At 36.3% G+C, this 21688-nt stretch overlaps 1 protein-coding gene across 3 annotated transcripts in view; it reads left to right on the top strand.

The window, feature by feature from the left end:
* Positions 1-21688, top strand: part of ANKRD17 (ankyrin repeat domain 17) — a 137192-nt gene that overhangs the window by 35828 nt on the left and 79676 nt on the right. For 2 of the 3 annotated variants that reach the window (XM_088137998.1, XM_088137947.1), the window contains exons 2-3: positions 17360-17513; positions 19210-19366. In XM_088137998.1, the coding sequence (XP_087994124.1) occupies positions 17360-17513; positions 19210-19366 (311 nt within the window). Of the gene's footprint in view, positions 1-415; positions 544-17359; positions 17514-19209; positions 19367-21688 lie in introns of those variants that run through there. The other variant, XM_007427180.4, reaches the window with a different exon arrangement.

Genomic DNA, 21688 nt, shown 5'->3' with positions numbered 1-21688 from the left:
GTAATTCTGGTGTTTGTACTAGTTGACCGTAGTTCTAAAAGTTTACAATTTCACTAACACATATTTAACTCAACGGGATATATTCTGTTGGTATACAGCCAGTTGAACTTCTGTAAGACAAGGTATAGCAGTTCAAAGGTTTAGCACAGATAAATTGCAATTTAGTTGGAAATGATCACCCAGGATCTTTTGAAAAATAATTTATTTACAGTTCAGGTTAAAACACATTTTTCAAAAAGAATGTTGCAAAATTTATTGTATCTATTTATGACTACCTTGTGTCCTTCTAGAAAAGAGCAGCTGTGCCTTTAAAAAAAATGCAGTGAGTCACCCCTGTCTGTTGGTAGATCCCTAGTTTGCCAGCAGTAAAGCTGCTTGAGGGATATAATAGAACATTCCATTTCCTGTTCCCTTGCTGACACAGAGGAGTGTTCGTACTGGCAGTGATCTAATCATAGTGCAGCAAGAATCATGGCATTTTGATAAAACATGGTGGAGACAGCGGCTGAAATGGAAGCATATGTTTTAGAAGACATTCTTGAGGTAGGGATTGGATTTTACATAATGTAGGGTGCAAGTCAGAACCAAAAAATAAAAAGTCACTTAATAAGGAAAGCCTGTGCACAGAGACCTTGTTACGTGTGTGATGTGCCAATATTGACTCGCAGCGCAGTTAGATCAGTTGAGAATCAAACATTATTGTATTTCTCTGGTTATAAACTGTAATTATAGAATATGCAGCAGAAGGAGGGAGGGAAAGGAGAGCTTTGAATTTCACATAATGCCTGCCTGCTTATGACCTTTAGAATAACTCATTAGAAGGGGAGCTGCAAAATATGAGTAGATAATCATGTTTTGTACATTAGAATTAGACTCTAGCATACTATTTTCTAATAAAAAGATAAAATGTATTTTCCATGTAAAAAAAAGAATTATTTCATGTCAGCATTTACATAGATCCACTTAAGAGGTAGCTGCAACAGTAAATTACTGAATAATGAGTATATATCCACTTAGAGAAGATAAAAGTATTAAGACTCTTGGCTTAATAGCTTGTGGCCTGCTTCATAGGTAGGTTATTATTTGATGTGTGGTGGGGGAGTTATATTAGCATGCAGATTATTAGAATTCTCAATTAACAGTAACGCTGATCTTGGGGGAAGAGAGGCAGTGGAGAAGATGAAGGCCCTCTCCGCATATAAAGTGCTGCATGATCAATGGACATTTTTCTGGTGTCTCTGTGAAAGAATGATGGGAGAGTTTATGTGTGATGGGGATGATACTGCAGAGACAGGTTTATGTTTCTGTGATTTGGAGAATATATATTACTTAAATTCTGATTATCATAAAGCCTATTCTTTATGCAGTAGTTACTCAGTACACCCCCAGTTATAAAGCATCAGTGGATAGCTGTATTTTAGATTTAAGAATACTTCTTAGGAGTTTACTTATAGTTGCACCTTTTGAGCACTAATATTCTTTGACAAAATCTACAATGAAAAGGGAAACTAAGGATTGTTTAATTATATAATTTAATTTTTTTTACTAAGTTCTCAGCATGTCTAGGTGTTCTGTTTTGAACCATGTATACTTTCCAAGCAGCATTTTGATTTTGTACATACTCCTCTAAAAATGGTAGGCATGATATCTGTGTCCTTTTCACGAGGATAGATTGAAACTTGCTTTATGAAACCATTTTCTGTCTTACAAGCTATTATAAATTGAAGAAACAATTAAGTAATTATGAAATGAACACAACAGTGCAATATAATTTATCAATATAAGAATTATCAAGTAGTAAAATTAAACAACCAGCAAAAATATGTAGAACAGTCAGATAGTCAGTGAAACTATCAGGCTGCCTCCATAGGGACTTGGTGCAAACAGGTGCAAAACATTGGTAGTTGTATCAGCTGCCTTGTGGGAAAAGTACAGGTGAAAAAGCAATTATGGTAAGAATCTATTCTATGTAATTTATTTCATTGCTAATCATTGACAGGCTTACATTTATAGACAATAGTTCATTTTTCTAAACTGACTTACATAGTTGTCTTTGCAACATTCAGTAGGTTAATTGAATATAAGAAACAAGAAATGTGTGTTTATTGTTTTGCTTATTAAATGTAATGTGGAGGGATGTAATTCAGACACTTAATGTTTGGGAGTATATATCAGAAGCAGAAAACAAGCCAAGGAAATGTCTGGACCATTTGGCAAAGATATGCTATAGGAAGATTTTAAAATGCTGAATTATTTCCGTAACTTTTCATTGTAGGAGAAGTAAGACATGTACAGTATTTGTTCCCACTTGCTGTATTAAGAAAATGCCATTAATAGGCCATCTGAAGGTTGACAAATAACATACAAACTATTGAGATTCCAGGGATTGCACATCAGGACAGGTAATTAAAAATATAAAGGGGAAAAGGTGAAAAAATACATTAATATACAATGGAATATAAGATGTTCTATGAGAAAAACATGTTACAATTTATGACTATTGTTATTGTTAAAATTAAATTTATACCCCACCTTTAATTCAATAGTTCAAGGCTGCATACATAGCACTTCCTCCTTTCATTTACCTTGAGAACAACAACTTTGTGAGGCAAATTGGGCTGAGAGAGTGACTGGCCTAAAATCACTCAGTGAGCTTTAGTGGCTGAAGGTGGATTTGGACTTGGGTCTCCTCATGTCAGTCTAGGGTTATCAAATATCTGAAGAGACAAAGGAGGATGCTGGCAATTGGAAAGGAGACAAATGGGAAAAGGAGAACACACTGTTTAATATTTATATTTACATTCATTGGAGAGGAAGGAATTACAAGTGAGTAAATAGGCACACGGTGGGGAATACACATTGAGAGGAATGTGCTAGCACCACCCCAAGCTGGTTAGGGGGCAAAAAAATGTAACTGATTATGGTCTTGTCAATTTAATGCAGAGCTTGTTAACTTATGCTTAGCGTTTCTTAGGGACCTGCTGCATTGGGAGAAAAGCTGCTCAGTTAGATATTCAAAAAGCCAGACAATATTTGATTTTAAGGCTCTGCCTGCCAGATGGAGGACACGAGGACAAAAAGGAGGACATGTCCTTCTTTATCAGATATCTGGTAACCCTATGTCAGTCCAATACCTTAACTGTTATACTATACTGGCTCTCACATTTGAATTTGATGTTGAAATTGAATATTGGGATTGATTAGACAGCCTTTGAAATGCTTTTAAGTAAATAAGCAGCTGTGTACTTAATTTTTCATGCTGTTTAACGGTCACCTAATTCTCATGCAATACTCTTATCCAGTATTGCAAATGTTTACATTTTAAGTCCACAACACTATTTTTGACAAATTTCATTATTTGATATGCACTTGTGCCTGAATTATATTAATCAGTTATTTCAGTTTACAAAACTCACCTGCTTAAGCAGATTCTTATTCATTCAAGGCGAGTAATTTTTTTCCTCTACCAATGCATGGACTATTGATAAATGATTTTATTTATTTAGATATTTCTGTTCCATCTTTCTGATGTGCATCCATTACTCAAGGCACCTTGCAATAATATAAAATCAACATGCCATAACAGAAAATTTTTAACAATGAAGGAGCACAGCACTTAGCGGGGCAGTTCATACAGATGAAATGTTAATTACACATTTCTCTACTATCAAAAAATGTAACTGAGAGATTAAAAAGGGTTTGCAGAATTTGTTTAACATTTTTAGAATTTCCTTTTTGATTATTTGCATGGTCAAAAACTTATGCTTCCACATCAGTTCTGTACATAGAATCCATTTGTAAAATTAAACATGTTTTGTAGTGAAAAATGTTTAGGATGCCATGTACTTGAAAATAAGAAAGATTCTTATCTGATGGGTTGTTTTTTTTTTTTTTTTTGGTAGTAGCAGCCTTGAAATCCATTAGTGTTGCTGAAACTTAGATAAAACTGCATGAAATATAGATAAAATATTAAGTATCAGAAAAATTGTTTATAGCAATTCAAAAAGAGGCTTTTGCCTTGGTTTGCTACACAAACAAAAAAGGTGTGTTGAGTACTCAGGGGGAAAAATCATTATTTGAATTGATGAGCAAATCAGTATAGATAATTTGGTCTGTTTTATGAAAGGGTCCCCCATATTTTTGGGCCACTGGGTACATTTGGGAATTGCAGAATATACCATCAATCTTCTCACAAAATGGCTGCCATATGTTATATCCTGTGTTCTTTGGATGTTCCCTGTCACCTCCAGTTTAAATTTGCCCCTTTTTGGGGGGGATATACCAAAATACTGTACTGGGCTCCAGCCACATACCATTTTTATTATCTAAGAATGTATCTGGGCCTATCTGTATCTGATAGATGACTGGAAATGAAAAATATGCTATTGCTTTGCTTTGCTTTACAGCTTGCCAGGTTCCCTATCTTTTTAAAATTACTGTAGTTTGTTAAACAACTGGAAACCTGATGGGCGCTGATAAAAATGTCCATGGAAGTTTCATTATGTTTAGGAAGAATTTATTCCAGGTAAATGAGCATATCATAAATAAGTTCAACGTAGCTATGTAAATTTATACTTTAACAACTTTTTCTTTGATCTGATTCAAATAAGTCTGGAAGCCCCCCCCCTTTTTTTTGCACATGCAAAGTTACGTTTAGTATAAACCCACTTACTAAATACTTCCTTACTATATAAATCCCAACTTTGAGAAAAATATGAACCTGACAGTAAGATACCTTACCATAAAAATTCTGGAAGAATTCCCAATTTCTCAAAAGAGAATTCCTGCAGCACTTTAACAACTAACAGTGTTTGTGGTGTTGTTGGGCCTAGCCCAAGGAACTCCAGGAGACCATGCAGAATCAATCCAGCAAGGTTTATTAGCTACAACCCCTTAACAAGAATCTTCCCAGAATGAAACCAGTTCCCAGGCTCAGCCAGTTCACACCGATGGAATTTCTTAGGGAGGTGCCAGTCTCCTCCGCTTATCTCTTCCTCGCTCCTCTGGAGATGAGAGCACATTCTTTACTCCCCTCCCACCATTCCAGTCCATCACAGGTGTATCCATACATTTTTTTTGGATAGAATCTAATTGTTAGACTAATTTCTTCTCAGCTGGATCATTAAAAACTCCCTTGCTGTTTGCAAAATATATTTGCATTTTGTCTTAATTGAAATTCATATGAAACCATATTTTTGGCATGTGAGTTTATGGCTCTTAGTATGGTAAAGATTGATCAGATGCCTCTCTAGCTGCTACATATTGCATGATATATATGATAGACTTGTATCACAAATAGATACCACATTGCTCTATACATTTTTAAATTACAAAAGTAATTTACATGGGATGTCCAAATGTAGTAATATCACTTCAGAAAGTACTGGTTTACAAAAAATACAGGTATTTCCTTTGGAAATTGGGGAGGGGAATCTGCTGTATTGCAAATAAAACATTTCCTAACTGAAAACGTTGTCTCTTCAGTGTATTATAAGAGTGTAATCCTACAATACTTTCTTCAGAAATAAGCTGCATTGAAAGTAATAGTGTTTCTTCATGGATAGATTTATTTATAACAACATAAACTTAATGGCTCACCATTAAATTTGTTCTAGTTAGCATAGTTAAAATGATAGAGCAAGTATGCTGTTATAGAGAGTGACTAGCAGGGTGATTTTCTGGAGCTAATCTTTACAAACAATAGTAATCTTAAAAGTAGCCATCCTCAAGCTGGTGCTCCCCTGTTTTGTTGACTATGTTGCATTTGAGTTTGATTCCCATAATTTATAGTCAACCATAGTCAGCCTGGGACAGTTCTTAGGAACAACTGATTAAAAGCATTCTTGACCCTTATTGTTATCATCTTACATGGAAAATAATGGAAAGGATACATGTCAAAACAGAATGTCATAGTTGCTATTGAGTCCCCAGCAAGTTCATTTTTGCTATCATCAGTTGGACTTAAATTGTCCCACTCATAAAATGACTAGCTCTTATGTATGTTACACTGTGGAGTCCTTGGTGCTCTCTGAGCTTGGTTGCTTGCAGATATTTCATTGCCCAACTAGGTAACATCATGTTGAACTCCACAGTTCAACCCTGAGCTACATATATTCTCTTGTATTGGAATGTTACATTGTGTTCTAAACATTGTCATTATTATAATTGCTGTTATATTTATTTGGATATTTAAAAAGCTATCCTAAAACAAAGCCATACCTATAGTGGTGCTTAAAAGTTTGCACACTCTTTTGAATTTTCAATATATCTGCATAAATATGAGCTAAAATGTGATTTGTTCTCCACACAAGTTCTAAAACTAGATAAAGAGAACGCAGTTAAATGAGTCAAAAACATTATACTTGTTCATTTATTTATTGAAGAAAATGATCCAAAGCTACATATGTGTGTGTGACAAAAGTATGTGAACCTCTAGGATTATCAGTTCATTTGAAGGAGAAATTAAGAGTCAGGTGTTTCAATCAATGGGATGATAATCAGATGTCAGTGTGGGAGGTCTGCCTTATTTAAAGAACAGAATTCTGGGTATTTTGGGTAAAGTCTGATCTTCACAACACAGATCTGTGGAAGTGTGACATGGCTTAAACAAAGGAGGTTTTTGAGGACCTCCGGAAAATAGTTGTTAATGCTCACCAGGCTGGAAAAGGTTACTAAGCTATTTCCAAATAGTTTGGACTCCACCAGTCCACTGTCAGGCAGATTGTATACAAATGGAGGCAATTCAACACCATTGTTACTCTCCCCAGGAGCGGTTGACCAACCAAGATCACACCAAGAGTGAGGGGTGTAATACCCCGGGAGGTCTCAAAAGTCCCAAGGCAATGTCTAAGGAACTAAAGGCCTCTCCTGCATTGGTGAATGCTGGTGAGACCACCATCAGAAGGACACTGAACAACAATGGTGCGCATGGCAAGGTTGCAAGGAGAAAGCCACTACTTTCCAAAAACTGCCCACCTACAGTTTGCGAAAGACCACATGGAAAAGTCAAAAGGCTATTAGAAGAATGTTCTGTGGACGGATAAGACCAAAATAGAATTTTTTGGCTTGAATGAAAAGTGTTATGTTTGTCAAAAGGCAAACACTGCATTCCAGCATAAGAACCTTATTGAATCCCTGAAACGTGGTGGTGGCAGTGTCACGGTTTGAGCCTTCTTTGCTGCCTCTGGACCAGGACAACATGCAATCATTGATGGAGCTACGAATTCTTAATCGTATCAGCAAATTCTGCAGGAAAATATCAGGGTATCTGTCTGTGAACTGAAGCTCGAGAGAAAGTCATGCAGCAAGACAACAACCCAAAACACACAAGTCATATGACCAAAGAATAGTTAAAGCAGAAATAATGTTTTGGAATGGCCAAGTCAAAATTCTGATCTTAATCCTATAGAAATGTTCTGGAAGGATCTGAAGTAGGCAGTTCATGCAAGGAAGCCTGCCAACATCCCTGAGTCAAAACTGTTCTGTAAGGAGGAATGGAATTCCTCCAAGCCAATGTGCAGGACTGATCAACAGGTATTGGAAACGTTAGTTGCAATTACTGCTTCCTAATAACTGAAAGCAAAGGTTCACATACTTTTGCCACATACAGATAGATAGCTTTGGATCATTTTCCTCAGTAAACAATGAACAAATATAATGTTTTCCTTTCCTTCATGAAATGGGTGGTGTCTAAATTCGAAATATAAATAAATGTTTTTGTTTAATTGGGTTTTCTTTATCTAGTTTTAGGACTTGTGTGGAGAACAGATGAGGTTTTAGGTCAAGTTTATGCAGAAATATTGAAGATTCAAAAAGTTTCACAAACTTAAGAGCCACGAGAAACACTTACATGTAATTTAAAGAAAAAATACCTGTTTTTCTAATGGTGACTCTACGTTGAACTACTCAGACCCAGTGGTTTGTGGTTTCTAAAAATAATTTAACTGAAGAGATAGTACAAAATCAGTACAGCTTTAAATCTTCATACTTGCAATTATGAAGTATTTGTAATTAAGTGTTATCAGATAAGAATTAAAAAGAATTTATGAAAAATACATTTTTAAAAAGAAGAAATATGGTATCCAGTAGACAAATGCTTCTCTCTAACATTACATTTCAAGGCTTACTATTGTGAAAGCATGAGAGCTGCTACATTTATTGATACAATAGAGAGAGTGAATCTTTTGTTTTCTAAGACAAATATAAAATTTGTCATGAGAATCAAGTGTGTTTGTACTTTGGAAAGTTAAAGGGCTGAGAATATTTATGCTCCATTCTGTTTTACTCCCCTTTTAATAATAAGCATTAGGTTCTAATTATAAGCCAAAGAACCACATCTGTAGCCTTCAGAGGTGATTATGGTGGTTCAAATGTATAGTGGGTTTCTTAACGTTTCAGAAGCTAATAAGCAGTTAAGAGTTAAAGATTTACTCTAATTTCTAAAGTAAGTTTTCAGATACCAGGTACCATGTTCTTAAACTTCAGAAATCAGATTCCTGTTTCCAAAGATGTCTGCTGTGTTAAAAGTAAATGGCAGCATTATCTTTGGATAGAGATCAGAAAGTAGTCAAGTGAAATTCAACATAACAGGACATATGCCTACTAACTAACTGAGGTCAGCAACCTTGTGGGGGGAAAAAACACTTCTGTACCATTGCAACCCATTGCACTAATAAATTCTTAATGCTTCCTGGATATGCAACTGTCACCAGGCTACCACTTGCCAGGATTAAGCCAAAGCTAGCACATCGGTATAAATCAGATTATGCTTAAGGCTGGTATTTTTCATACTTTGTAGTATGCTACTTTCCATTCATTCAGATAGAGAGACAAATTTTGGAAAGTAAAATTAAGTAAGGCATAGAGCTTGGCATGCTCACTGAAGTATTGGAAGGCACATTTTTACCCACTGGGCACTACATTAGGGACCAGAGTTCTAAAGTCACTCCATGCTGCAGAGGCCATCTGCGCTATTAATAATGAAACCATATCTGGGAGCAGAGGCAGTCTGCAATACCTTTCAGAACTAATTGAACATCATTTCTCTGAGCAGAAAACCATCTATTTCCATCTTGTTTTAACTGTTTTAATTTATCAGCTGTCAGTGAGTTCATTAATGATGCTAGGCAACTGATTCAGCACTTCTGTCTGAATCACCTGAATCTGAATATAGAGAGCTGTGTCCTATTGGCATATTGTGAGTGCCTCAGCTCAAATGACTTTTTCTATTGATTTTGCATAAATATATTAGCTTAGGTTCAGGGAGAAGCACAAAACAAAACAAAACAAAAAACACCTGTTAACATTAAAACCTCTACTTGAACGAAAGTGTATTAATTGTGTATTGAATTGGATATTTTTACTAGTGTCCCCTTAAATACTATCGTCTGAAGATTGTCCTGTAAGTTTAATCATGGCAAGTCAATCCCATTCTTCCAATCCTATTGTTGCTATTCTTATACATTTAAAACTCATCTGTGGGATGGAGAAGAGAATGCATATTGGGATTTTCTTTCTTTCATATTGGATTTAAAATATAACAACTTCAAAGTTAGAAGTAAGAATAAATTCTTAAAATATCTGTAGAATATTAGAGATCTTTTGGATTCCAGATACAATGATAATTGTCACACAGATCACTTCTGTGTGAAAACCAGTTTCATTTTTCCTTGCAATAGTATTATGGTCTCTTTCCAAGGTACTAGGGAGACACCTGATGCTCTAGACATGTTCATTAGGAAATAAACACCAGTTTTAAAATCATACAAAATTAGCTTGTAATTTCAAGATACAACATTCCAAGTTCTGTAAGTGCTGGGAAAGCTCTTTTCTTTTACTAGCATCATATTATGATCTAAATACCAAACAATTCTAGTGCATGCTACAATTATCTATATAAATCCTATATAAATGTGCTGGGATGTGCAATGACCATTTGAATGAAGGTGACTGTTCATTTTCGTTATGGGTAGTCCTTGTTTAGTGACCACAGGTGGGACCGGCAACTTGGTTGTTAAGTGAAGTGGTCACTAAATTAAACCATGACTGTGCTTACAATCTTACTTCAGCTTTCCTTTGCTTTACAGACTGTGAAGGTCATAAATGCAAGGATTGGTCATAAAGTTACTTTTTCATCACTGTCATAACTGTGGTCACTAAACAAGGCAGAAGCTAAATGAGGACTACCAGTATTGCCCTTTAATAAGTCATTAGGCTTCCTAATTTAGGAAAATATTACTTTTGACTTCATCCATTAGGAAATCTAAACAAGTAATATTGAAAGTGAATGTTTTTTGGAAAAGAAAAGCTTAATTGTATTAATTTGACACATCTGAAATAATTGTTCATTTAAGAAATTTGCTTCTTATTTTGAGATACGTAAGAAATAGTAGGCTTATAACCTATTCTCATATTGCATGGATATTTTATTATCATAGTTAATACATTATTTTCATCCTAAATCATATTTAAAATCTGTTGTTAAATTCTAAACTCAAGTGTCCTCACTCTTAGAAATGACTTTTTTCAGGACTTGCAAAGCATATATTTATCTAACGAAAAGTTGGTTTTGCCAGGTATGTTGCCTTGTCTTGTTAAATAGAACAAGATCCATTATTGACATTGTATTTATATGACTTTTTAGAGCTAACCAAATTATAAATGTATACTCTGAAATTAAAACTGAGTTAGACTCTTATTTTTGAAGTAAACTTTCACTACATCAAGTATGAATGTGAAAGGAACAAAAGAATCCTACTACATCAAACTAAAAGTCTATCTAATCGTTTTCGTTCACCAACCAGATGCTTCTGGAAAGGCAAATGGCCCTCCCTGTTGTTTTTTTTCCTAGCAGCCGGTATTTAATTGCATGCTGTATTCGAATCCGTATTATGGTCCATATAACCATAATAAAACATTTACCTTTCATAAATTTATCCAATCCCTTTTAAAAGCCATCTAGATATTAGCAATATTTATCATTATTTTTGTGGGAGTAAATTCCAAAAAATAATACTGTATTATAAGCATTCTTTTGTCTTTGCTGGAGAAGTACCATAAGTTATCTTCCAATCCTTAGTCACTTCTTCTATGGCTTTATTTTTTTCTAAAGTAAAAGAGTATGCTCTTATCTCATAGCAAAGATGTTTCAATTCATTTGCATTACTTTTTCTGCACAGGTATACAATGTGACTTTATATGGAGGAAGCAAGCAGAATTACTTTGTTTGGCCAAATGTGGCCAAACCATAGATTTGAATATAGAGTCATGGAGTGAAGAGTCAGAAGGGACCTTGGATGTCATCTCGTCCAGCCCCCCTGCCAAGTATTGGAATCTACTACTACGGAATCTCTGACAGATGGCCATGCAGCCTCTGCTTAAACCTTTCCAGTGAAGGAAAGTCTACCACCTGCTGAGGCAGTCTGTTCCATTCTTGAAAAGTTCTTATTGTTAGGAATGTTTTGTGATGTCCAAACATAATCCCATTCCTTGTAATTCCATTGTTTCTTGTCCTGCCTTTTAAAACAACTGCCCTACCTTCTACATGACAGTGCTAAGGCAGCTATCACTGCCCCCCCCCAAGTCTTCTCTTCTCCAGGCTAAAGATACCAAGCACCTTTAACTGTTCTTCATAAGTTTTTTCTTCCAGGTCCTTTATCATAATAGATTGCTTCTATGTGTATCACTGTACTTTCTGATGAGGAGGCTATTTTGCTGATTTGTTGCCAAAACCTAGAGTTCTGAGAGAGTCTTCTAATAGTTATTACTGTCTTGCTTGAGTTGTCAGGGTCCTGTATCCTTTGATGTAATTTCTGAAAGTTCATTTTATGTGACTGCAAAATATACATAGCAAAAACTGAATTTATTTCATGTAAAGAACTGCCTACTTAATCACTGTGATGAAAATAACTGGTTGTATAAAACTAAGAGACATTGAATACTCATGCTGAACAGTTTTATAACAAATCATGCCAATCATGTTTCATATGAAAAAAGACATGGATGAATCAGTCACGCTGAGGATTTTTGATTAATTTGATTTTATTAGGTTTTCCCATTTCAAAAGTGGCCGAACGTAAATTCAAAATGATTAAAGTGCAAATTGCTGAAAAGAGGTTTTGAAATATTGTTCATCTGCTGTGATTTCCAATCCCTAATACTATACATTAAGCACTGCCTATTTGGGGGTGAGGGTGCAGGTTCTGAATGTTCTGCAAGGCTTAATTTGCCTATTTTACCATTTAACCCCCCCTGACTCGACAAAATGGGTGGAGTCCTAGGGGTTCACATGCTCCCTGAATATTGTACCTCTACATCATATGTATTTTGTAGTTCTAGTCACATCTGGAGGTTAATGTTATGATTATCAGGATCCATTTTAATTTTTGGTCACTATATGAAATTGTCAGTGCCTTGATCAACTGTGGGGATGTACAAGGAACTTGGTGGAACAATTGTAGTTTATCCTTGTATAGTATCAGGCAGGGTTGGGTCTTTAAGTAGAAATGTGAAGACTTGATGGAGAAAAAAAAACCCTGAAAAATTCGGGGGAAAAAAATCCCCAGGTCTTCTCACCATTAGAAAAAGTAAGAAAAAGCTTTAATGAAACATTTTTAATTATTTCCTAACAAATAAGTAAGATAAGATAATACATTACTATCAGCTATTTCCCCAAAATATTTTCTATTTATTATAGGAAAACCATTATGTAGTATATGAGAGCATAACAGTTCCTTTACACAGAGGATGACCAATATAAGAGCAAGATGCATTTGCTGTTCAAGATTCAGTCCCGAATTTGTGGACTTGTTTATGGTTGCCTTTTTATCTAGAAGTTGAGAGACTGGCCCTTGCATAGATTTCAAAGGACATAATTCTGTTTTATTATCATATTGATGGTTTCTTCTAGGTTATTTTTTCCAGTTTCTCAAAATCCTAAAATTATGAGAATCCAGGTTTCATAGAGTTCTGCAGCACATAATTCCATTTCTAACAAAAAATGGAAAAGATACCAGATGACCATATCTTATGGAACTATGAACCCTCACATTTTTTACACTGCCAACAAAGAAAATCTGATCTCCAACCTTTCCAATATATTCTTTGGGAAGTCTAGTACACCCTAAATACAATTTTTTGATGAAGCAACTTTAATCTCAAATCTGTAGATACCATTTAAACATTTTTAAAGACATGAAGCCATTGGTGGAGCATTATTGGAGACTCCAGTTCTTTAGTTGGTCTTTAAAATATTCCAGAAATGTCTATTTTAAAAGTATTCTTGAGGTTTTGATAGAGATATGTTATAGGTTTTACTTCTGTCATGGATTCCATCAAATAAGTAGTTCAGGTGCCTTTAAAGCAGCCAAAGCATCTGGCCCATATTGGTCTGTTAGAACATGCTTAACTTGAAATACCATCATTGTTACAAACTGGGAAGACCAAATTCAATTTGGAACTGGAAGAAGTCCTTAAAATAGCCATTATATAATAATTGGTTTAAAGTCATAATCCCTTTTTTCACCCAAACATTCCAATAGAACGTTTTACCACCTGTTTTCAAAGTAGAATTTTTCCAAGGAGTTAAACATTCATGAATGATGTTTAAAAAAACCCAATCTGCACCCCAATATGCCCCACAGATTTTTCACTGTGGCACTCGTGGAAATAAAATACCTTTTCTACTATAAAATGTTCCAAGAACAGTTTAAAATAAACTTAATGAGTAAACATAATTTTTTCTAAATTATGTTTTTATATTTAATGAATGTATTGTTTTCAGTGTATGTAACATCACTACTCTGTGAATTACATTGGTTGCCAGTGGGCTTCTGGGTGCAATTCATGGTGCTGGTTGTCACCTTTAAAGCCTTTCATGGCTTAGGACGGTGTTACTTGAGGGACCATCTCTCCCCAGTTGTTTCTACCCATCCAATCCAGTCAGGCAGGATGGGCATGCTTCTGGTCCTGTTGACTAAGGAATGCTGGTTGACAGAACCTAGAAGACATGCCTTTTCTACTGTAGTGCCCACCCTGTAGATCAGGATGGCCCTGACCCTGTTCGTTTTTCGTAAGTCATTAAAGACCTGTTTCTCTGCCCATGCTTGGAGCGCTGAGTGCGTGCAGACATCCATTTCTTGGTTATTTTAACGATTATGGTGTATAGTTTACTCTAGGCTACTATGTAGTTTAATTTTTGTATCACTGTAATTGTTTTTATTTTTTAATTTTGTTTGCCACCCAGAGTCACTTGTTGAGATGGGCAGCCATATAAATTGAATGAATGAATGAACAAAATCGTTGTATGAGTAAACCATATTATATATATTGCATTGAATAACCTTAAAGTAGGAAAGTGAACTTAGATTAATAAAGGTGGTATAAAAATATACATTGTATATTTTAGCTCTTCCCACTGGTCACATTTTTTTCTGTAGCTTCAAAATTTCTGGAAATTTTATATTGCTAGTCTTATTAGTGTATTGCAGTCCTTCTGGTCCTTTCTGTTTGATTGTGGCCAGGAGATACTATTTAATATAAAGTCTGTTGGGTCGCATATGTTTTTTGTTTTTCTCATGTTTAATTATCATCATCATCATCATCATCCTAGCGTCTTCCCACAGGTACAGGGTCTGCTTTTCAACAAACGCCATTTCACATGTTTGAATGCAGCAACCAGGTCCAGCTGTATAATTTTCATGTCCACATTAATTGTGTCCTGCCACCTTTGCTTTGGTCTTCCATGTGTGCGTTTGCCATCAGTGTTAAAGTGGTAGGTGTGCAGATGATGGTGAGGGTGCTGCTCGTAGAACGTGGCCATACCACTGTAGGTGTTTTTCTCACATTTTCTCTGTTATTGGTGCAACGCCCATCTGCTGCCAGACTATATCATTGCTGATGTTGTCAAGAAGAGAAATGACTAATGACCAATGGAGCATGGACATCTCCATGACACGTAAAGGGCGCTCAACACTTTGTTGAGGTTGGCCAGCACTCAATACCATACTGGGCAAACCATCATTCTGTACATTTCTGGTTTTAGGTGGATTGATGTGCACCTACCACAGAGTATTCCAGTGATCTTCTTCCACTGCAGCCATGTTCCATTCACCCTCATGCACACACCCATGTTGCATTCACCCTCATGCTCATTAATGTCGCCGTCACTTGCAGATGGGATCCTAAGTAACAGAAGGAGTTTGTCTTCACTAGATCTTCACCGTTGACCTGGATGGTGGAGGTACTCAGGCTAGTCTCTAGATACTCAGTCTTCTTGGCATTGAAGTGCAAATCAAATTGGCTAAGACAGTCGTTCCATATCTGGACCCAGACCTATTTTGTGTGTGTGTGTGTATGTATATAAATAATGAAATTGTTGCCAGAATTTATCTGGAACTCTGGAGTGAGATGCAAGCAATGTTTTCTCACTAACCTCTAATAAGTAATTGATTCCCCTAGATAATGTATGGCTTTAATAAGAGATTGGATGAAGGTGAAAAACTGAGATTAAATTCAATTAAGGTGAAGGTGATCTTGGTCAATAGAAAGTCAACCTCAGGGATAGAATTTGAACTTGTTTTTGAATAGATTGCAGCCTTAACAGTCCAGGTTTGTAGATTGGGAGTGCTCCTTGATCCTGTGCTGTCCCCTGATTCCAAGGAGCAATAACAGCAAGAAATGTGTTTATAAACTTAAATTTAATGTGCCAAGTGCAAGTATTTCTGGCTGCCCTGCTAATAATTAACCATACATTGATATCATTGGAATTAGACTAGTGCAATGAATACTGTCTGAAAACTTCATTTGGTCAAAGTGGAGCAGGTAGCTTGATGATTGTCACACAGTATGGTGATCATCATGTCTTTATTGGAAGTTTTATTAGTTTCTTTCTGGGTTTAGATCAAGATATTGGTTATAGCCAGGTTCCAAGTCAGACATTAAAGGTTATCTGAAGGACTGCCTGTTGTTATGATCTCACTGAAATCTGCAGGAAGATCCTTTTGAGGAGGCTCATACTTACAAAAGCTGATTTATCCTATGTTCAGAAAATGGCATGTTGAGGGACATGCTGAATTTATATTGTTTAAATTTAATTTAAATTTTAAATTGTTCTAATAAGTATGGTTCTTGCTTAACAAACCCTGCATTGTTTCTTTTTGGCTTTTTCAACCTACTATGGCCCATTTGTTCAAAGTTTGATTTTTGATGTATAAACTCACCCTATGTTATGAAGATATGTTCTGTTTGCCTTATTTTACAAATAAGCTAGCAAATTATAGGAAAGGCATAATGAGATCTGTTTGTTTTTTGTTTTTTTGGCTGCATTTACCAATTTATTTATTTTATTTATACATCACATTTATATAGTTGCCCATCTCACATAAGCAACTCTGGGCAGCGTGCAACATTATTTATTTATTTAAACGATTGCTAGTTTCTTTACTGGCCAGCGGCGGTCACAGGGAAGTCGGCTCATCCGGGCTTTCTTCCTCCGCTGATTTTCCTCCGCTGATCCTCCGCCAATCGCGTCTAGGCAGGTCCAGCACCGGTTCTTGCTCCCCGTGCAGAACGCTGCCAGCGTTTCCTCCCATCGAAATGGGAGTACCTATTTATCTACTTGCAGATGGTATGCTTTCGAACTGCTAGGTGGGCAGGAGCTAGGGTTTATATATATTATTATATAGGTAAGATATAGTTTAATTGTATTATCATAGTTTGTTGAATGAGCTAGAAGTAAAGCCAGTTTAGGCTGGACATCTGCATAATTTCTTTTGATGACTTTTCTAATTCTTGATTTATTTGCTGTCTTTAAAAAAAAAAATCCTCATTTTTGCTTACCACAGTGTAGGAACGCAATCAGGATATAAGCTGCTATAGTTCAGTGTTGGTGAAACTAAACTCTGTTCCTGTGCAAAACAGCATTTTTCTACAGTTTAATTAATATTTCAAATGCTGCCGGGATAATTGTTCAGAGGTTTTAGCCTATAGAATTCAGGCTAAATGAACTACCCTCCCAATGCAAAAGTAGGAGAAATAAGAAAACAAATTTGTATGTTTAACTATGCATGTAAAACAATTATGTCTCAAGAGTCTAAATAGGATCTTAAGAAAGAGGTGTAGTGTCTCAAGTCCTTGACTGTTCAGGAATTCTATCACACTAGAGATGAAGTGTCATAGGAAGACAAAGTGCTGAAAAAATCTAATACTTAGAAAAGAGAAGAAATAATTATAGTTGTTGGATTTCATAAATGAAACTGGCAAGTAGATTTTTGGAAACAAATCAATATAAATAAATTATCTTACATATAGGGACCCTTATTTCAATATAAACATATGAATTAAAATTCATTTTTCCTCCTAGGTGGAGTCATTTATTTTGGATCAGGATGATTTGGAGAATCCAATGCTCGAGACAGCTTCAAAATTGCTGTTGTCAAGTACTGCTGATGGTGCTGATCTCAGAACAGTAGACCCAGAAACCCAAGCTAGATTAGAAGCTTTACTAGAAGCTGCAGGTAAATACACACCATCGTCTGATTTTACAGAGCTATTAATTTACAGAATATTCACAAAATAATATTGAATTCTTGAATATTTTAGGTATTATTTAGTTTGTTTATGGTTATGTGTGTCTTGACAACATTTTGACTGAACTAGTACAATACACCCTCCCCTTGTTTAGTGACTACAATCTGTTCCAGCAACTTTGTCATTAAGCAAAATGGTCACTAAGTGAACATGTGACTGAGAGAGAGAGAGATGCTGTGAAGCTCACTGGTTGCTCTTGTCTCATTCAGATAAAGTACCCTCTACAGTGTCCTGTGCCTAACCCGTTTTTCCACCTTTTTTTGCCCCCTTGCAGGGCCGAGAAATTGCTTAAACAAGGTAGCTCTTCCTGAGCTGCTTTTTTCTGCAGTGCAGCACTTCCCTAAAAAGTGATAACCGCAAGTTAATAAGCTTAGCTCTGTGACCTTAATTAGTTGATTAGAGCCCTCTGGCCCGCTGGCACTGCTGCCTAAAACTGACCAGACCTTAATGAGTTTCACACTGAAAGCTTTTGTTGTCAGGGACACAAAATTTGGTTGTAAAAAAGTACATTGGTCAGTAAATGAATTTTTTATTACTGTCATATTTGCGACTGGTCACTAACCAAGATAGTTGCTAACCAAGGAGTGTCTGTATGAGTTTTTGGAGCTGCTTTTAAAGACTAAATTTTAATTGACACATAACAAAAGTTCTGTGTTGAAATTGGTGCTAACCACTAGTTAATTTGGAAATGCCTCCATCACTTTTCTGTAGGTAGTTTTAACTTTGCTTCATTTTATGACTGTAACATCTGAAGAATTGCCTTTGCCTACATAAGCTTGCCCAGATATTCTGATCCTCATCTGAGATCTTGTCTAGTGCCCTGCTATCAGAAGTAAGCCATGTAGTTTTGATTGTATCTTATTTATGAGATAATATTCTAAAAGTCTATCTTTGCCAAGTTTTAGCATCAGAAAAATGTTTTCTGATTTTCAGCTTTTTTCAGCTTTTAGCAAATAATAAGCATATTTTATCTGCAAAGTATTGAATTGACTTTATTAGCACATTTAAATATTAAACGGCTAGTATTGATTTGCTAGCTGTTTTAGAAATGTATTTTAAGTTTAAAAATGATACCACTTCCAGAAAAATAAATAATATTCACCCAGTTAGGATTTTTCTCTGCTAGTTGAATGTCATTTTGTGTAGAAAGGTATCAAGCTATGAAGAATATCCCAATAATAAAACTAGAATAATAGAAAAATAGAAAAAATAAATAGAAACCAGGAGACTGTGAGTTCTACTCTTGCTTTAGGCATGAAAGCTGGCTGGGTTATTTTGAGCCAGTCACTTTCTCTCAGCCCAGCCCACCTCAGAGGGTTGTTGTTGTGGGGAAAATAGGAGGAGGAAGGAGTATTAGGTATGTTTGCTGCCTTGAATTATTTATACAAATAATAAAGGTGGGATTAAAAAATCTGAAATGTAAAAAAAATAATTTTGCTGCATCTTCCCAAGATTGTTTTTAAGTATTGTTTGTAGTACACGTGCTTGGTTAAGAGTTCCACAACATTAATAATATTGTGAATAGTGTTTTGTTAGTAAAGCATATGGCCTCAGGTTGTCTTTATGTTACTCTTTCCCTATATAAAACTGCTTATCCATTGGCTTGATGATCTGAAATAAAAGGAATAGGCAAGTTATCCACAGCTGATGGTAAAGCCTTTGCAGATCCTGAGGTGCTTCGCAGACTAACTTCTTCGGTCAGCTGTGCATTGGATGAAGCTGCTGCTGCACTTACCCGAATGAGAGCTGAAAGCACAGCGAACTCAGGGCAGATGGACAAGTAAGTATTTATCTGAATTAACTTCCATAAAACTATCTGACATTCCTGCTGTAGAAAATTAAATCATTATTAAACTATACAAATTATTCAGATTTCAGAATATGATATTTCTTACTTAAATTGTTATATACCAGAGATTATAGGCTTGGAAGGAACTATAGAGAACATCTGGTTCTGCCCCCCCCCCCGGCTTGATGTAGGATCCATAGAGAAGCTCTAACAGATGGCAATCTAGCCTCATTTTGAAGACCTCTAATGGAGAACTTACCATGTCCTCTAACAGCTTGTTCTGCTCACTTTCCTCCTGATGTTTAGCCTGAACTTACTTCCTTGTAGTTTTAACCCATTGGTTCTCGTCCTGCCTTTTGATGCAGGAAAAGAATAAATCTACTCATTTATGGGACAACCTTTCAGATATTTGAAGACTACTATCATATATCCTGTTAGTCATCTTTTCTGCAGGTCAAGTATATGGTACTATTCCTCATAGGGCTTGATTTCCAGACCACTCACCATCTTGGTACCATGCTCTGAACCTGCTCCAATTTGTCACTGAATGATTGTACCCAATGAGTGCTCATTAATGGCTCCACTTCAGCTTGAAGAGAAGTATCAAGAGGAATGCTGTGTCCTGGACCCTGTGCTGTTTAATATGTTGCTCAATGATATGTATGAGGGAGTTGAGAGGAAGGACACTTACAAAGTTTGCAGAAAACACAAACTCTGAGGAGTGAGAAATACATTAGAAGAAAAAAAGATTTTAAAAAAATATTACAAGGCTTAAATAATAAGATGAAATGGATGGAAATTAACAGGGAGAAATGTTTCTGTTCCCTTGCCAAATTCCTGTTTGCTTTCCCTGTGAGATCCGTTATATGGAGTTTCCAAAAGAAATAGAAGACTACATATCTTGTAATAGTATGGTGGCTAAGCATTGTTTGAGGTCATTTCTTCCTCTGGCAAAATTTTTTTTGATGTGAAAGATTAATTTTATCTCTCCTCAAGTTGCTGGATATTGCATATTTCCTTTCAGCCTTCTCTTTTGCAGACTAAACATACCCAGTTCATTTAACCATTCTTCACAGGACTTGGTTTCCAGTTCCCTCATCATCTTGGTAGCAATCTTCTGAAATCACTCCAGTTTGTTGATGTCCTTTTTAGATTGTGATGTCCAGAACTGGATGGAACTGGCAACTCTCTTGCTAAGCGATATGGTTGTAAAGCATGACGTATGTGACTGCACTGACTTACGACGGCAGTTGCAGCAGTCCCAGTTGCCATTGTTAGGCGAATCCTGCGCAGTTGCAGCGTCCCGCAGTCATGTGATAAGTATTTGTGACTTCCTGCTGGCTTCCCATTGACTTTGTCAGAGGCCAGCAGTGAAGGTTGCAAATGGCAATCATGTGACTGGAGGCTGCTGCAGTGGAATTACAAGCCAGTCGCCAAGTGCCCAAATTGCGATCACATGACCGTGGGGATGCTGCAACGGCCACAACTATGAGGACCTGTCATAAGTCCCCCTCGTTCAGCGCTATCATAACTTTGAACAGTCGCTGAACGAGTGGTTGTCCAGCGAGGACTACCTGTACATACATACGCATATGCACATACTGATACTTTCACAAACCTAAGTCTCATATACCAAAGAGGTATCACAGTGACTTGAGGGAGAGGCAGCAGTGCAAGGTTTTGTTGCTAGTAGGCAGTAGAACATTGATGATATACAGTCAGGTCCAGAAATATTGGGACATTGACACAATTCTAACATCTTTGGCTCTATACACCACCACAATGGATTTGGAATGAAACAAACACAATGTGCTTTAACTGCAGACTGTCAGCTTTAATTTGAGGGTATGTACATCCAACTCAGGTGAACGGTGTAGGAATTATAACAGTTTGCATATGTGCCTCCCACCTGTTAAGGGACCAAAAGTAATGGGACAGAATAATAATCATAAATCAAACTTTCCCTTTTTAATACTTGGTTGCAAATCCATTGCAGTCAATCACAGCCTGAAGCCTGGAATGCATAGACATCACCAGACACTGGGTTTCATCCCTGGTGATGCTCTGCCAGGCCTCTACTGCAACTGTCTTCAGTTCCTGCTTGTTCTTGGGGCATTTTCCCTTCAGTTTTGTCTTCAGCAAGTGAAATGCATGCTTAATGGGATTCAGGTCAGGTGATTGACTTGGCCATTCCATAACATTCCACTTCTGTCCCTTCAAAAACTCTTTGGTTGCTTTTGCAGTATGCTTTGGGTCATTGTCCATCTGTACTGTGAAGCACCGTCCAATGAGGTCTGCAGCATTTGGCTGAAT

The sequence above is a fragment of the Python bivittatus genome, unplaced genomic scaffold, assembly GCF_059951505.1.
Source record: "Python bivittatus isolate LINGU-HERP-01145 unplaced genomic scaffold, Pbiv_v1 ctg000000_np1212, whole genome shotgun sequence".
NCBI classification, from domain to species: Eukaryota; Metazoa; Chordata; class Lepidosauria; order Squamata; family Pythonidae; genus Python; species Python bivittatus.
Note: the sequence above shows the minus strand (reverse complement) of the source record. Positions and strands in the feature narration are given on the sequence as shown.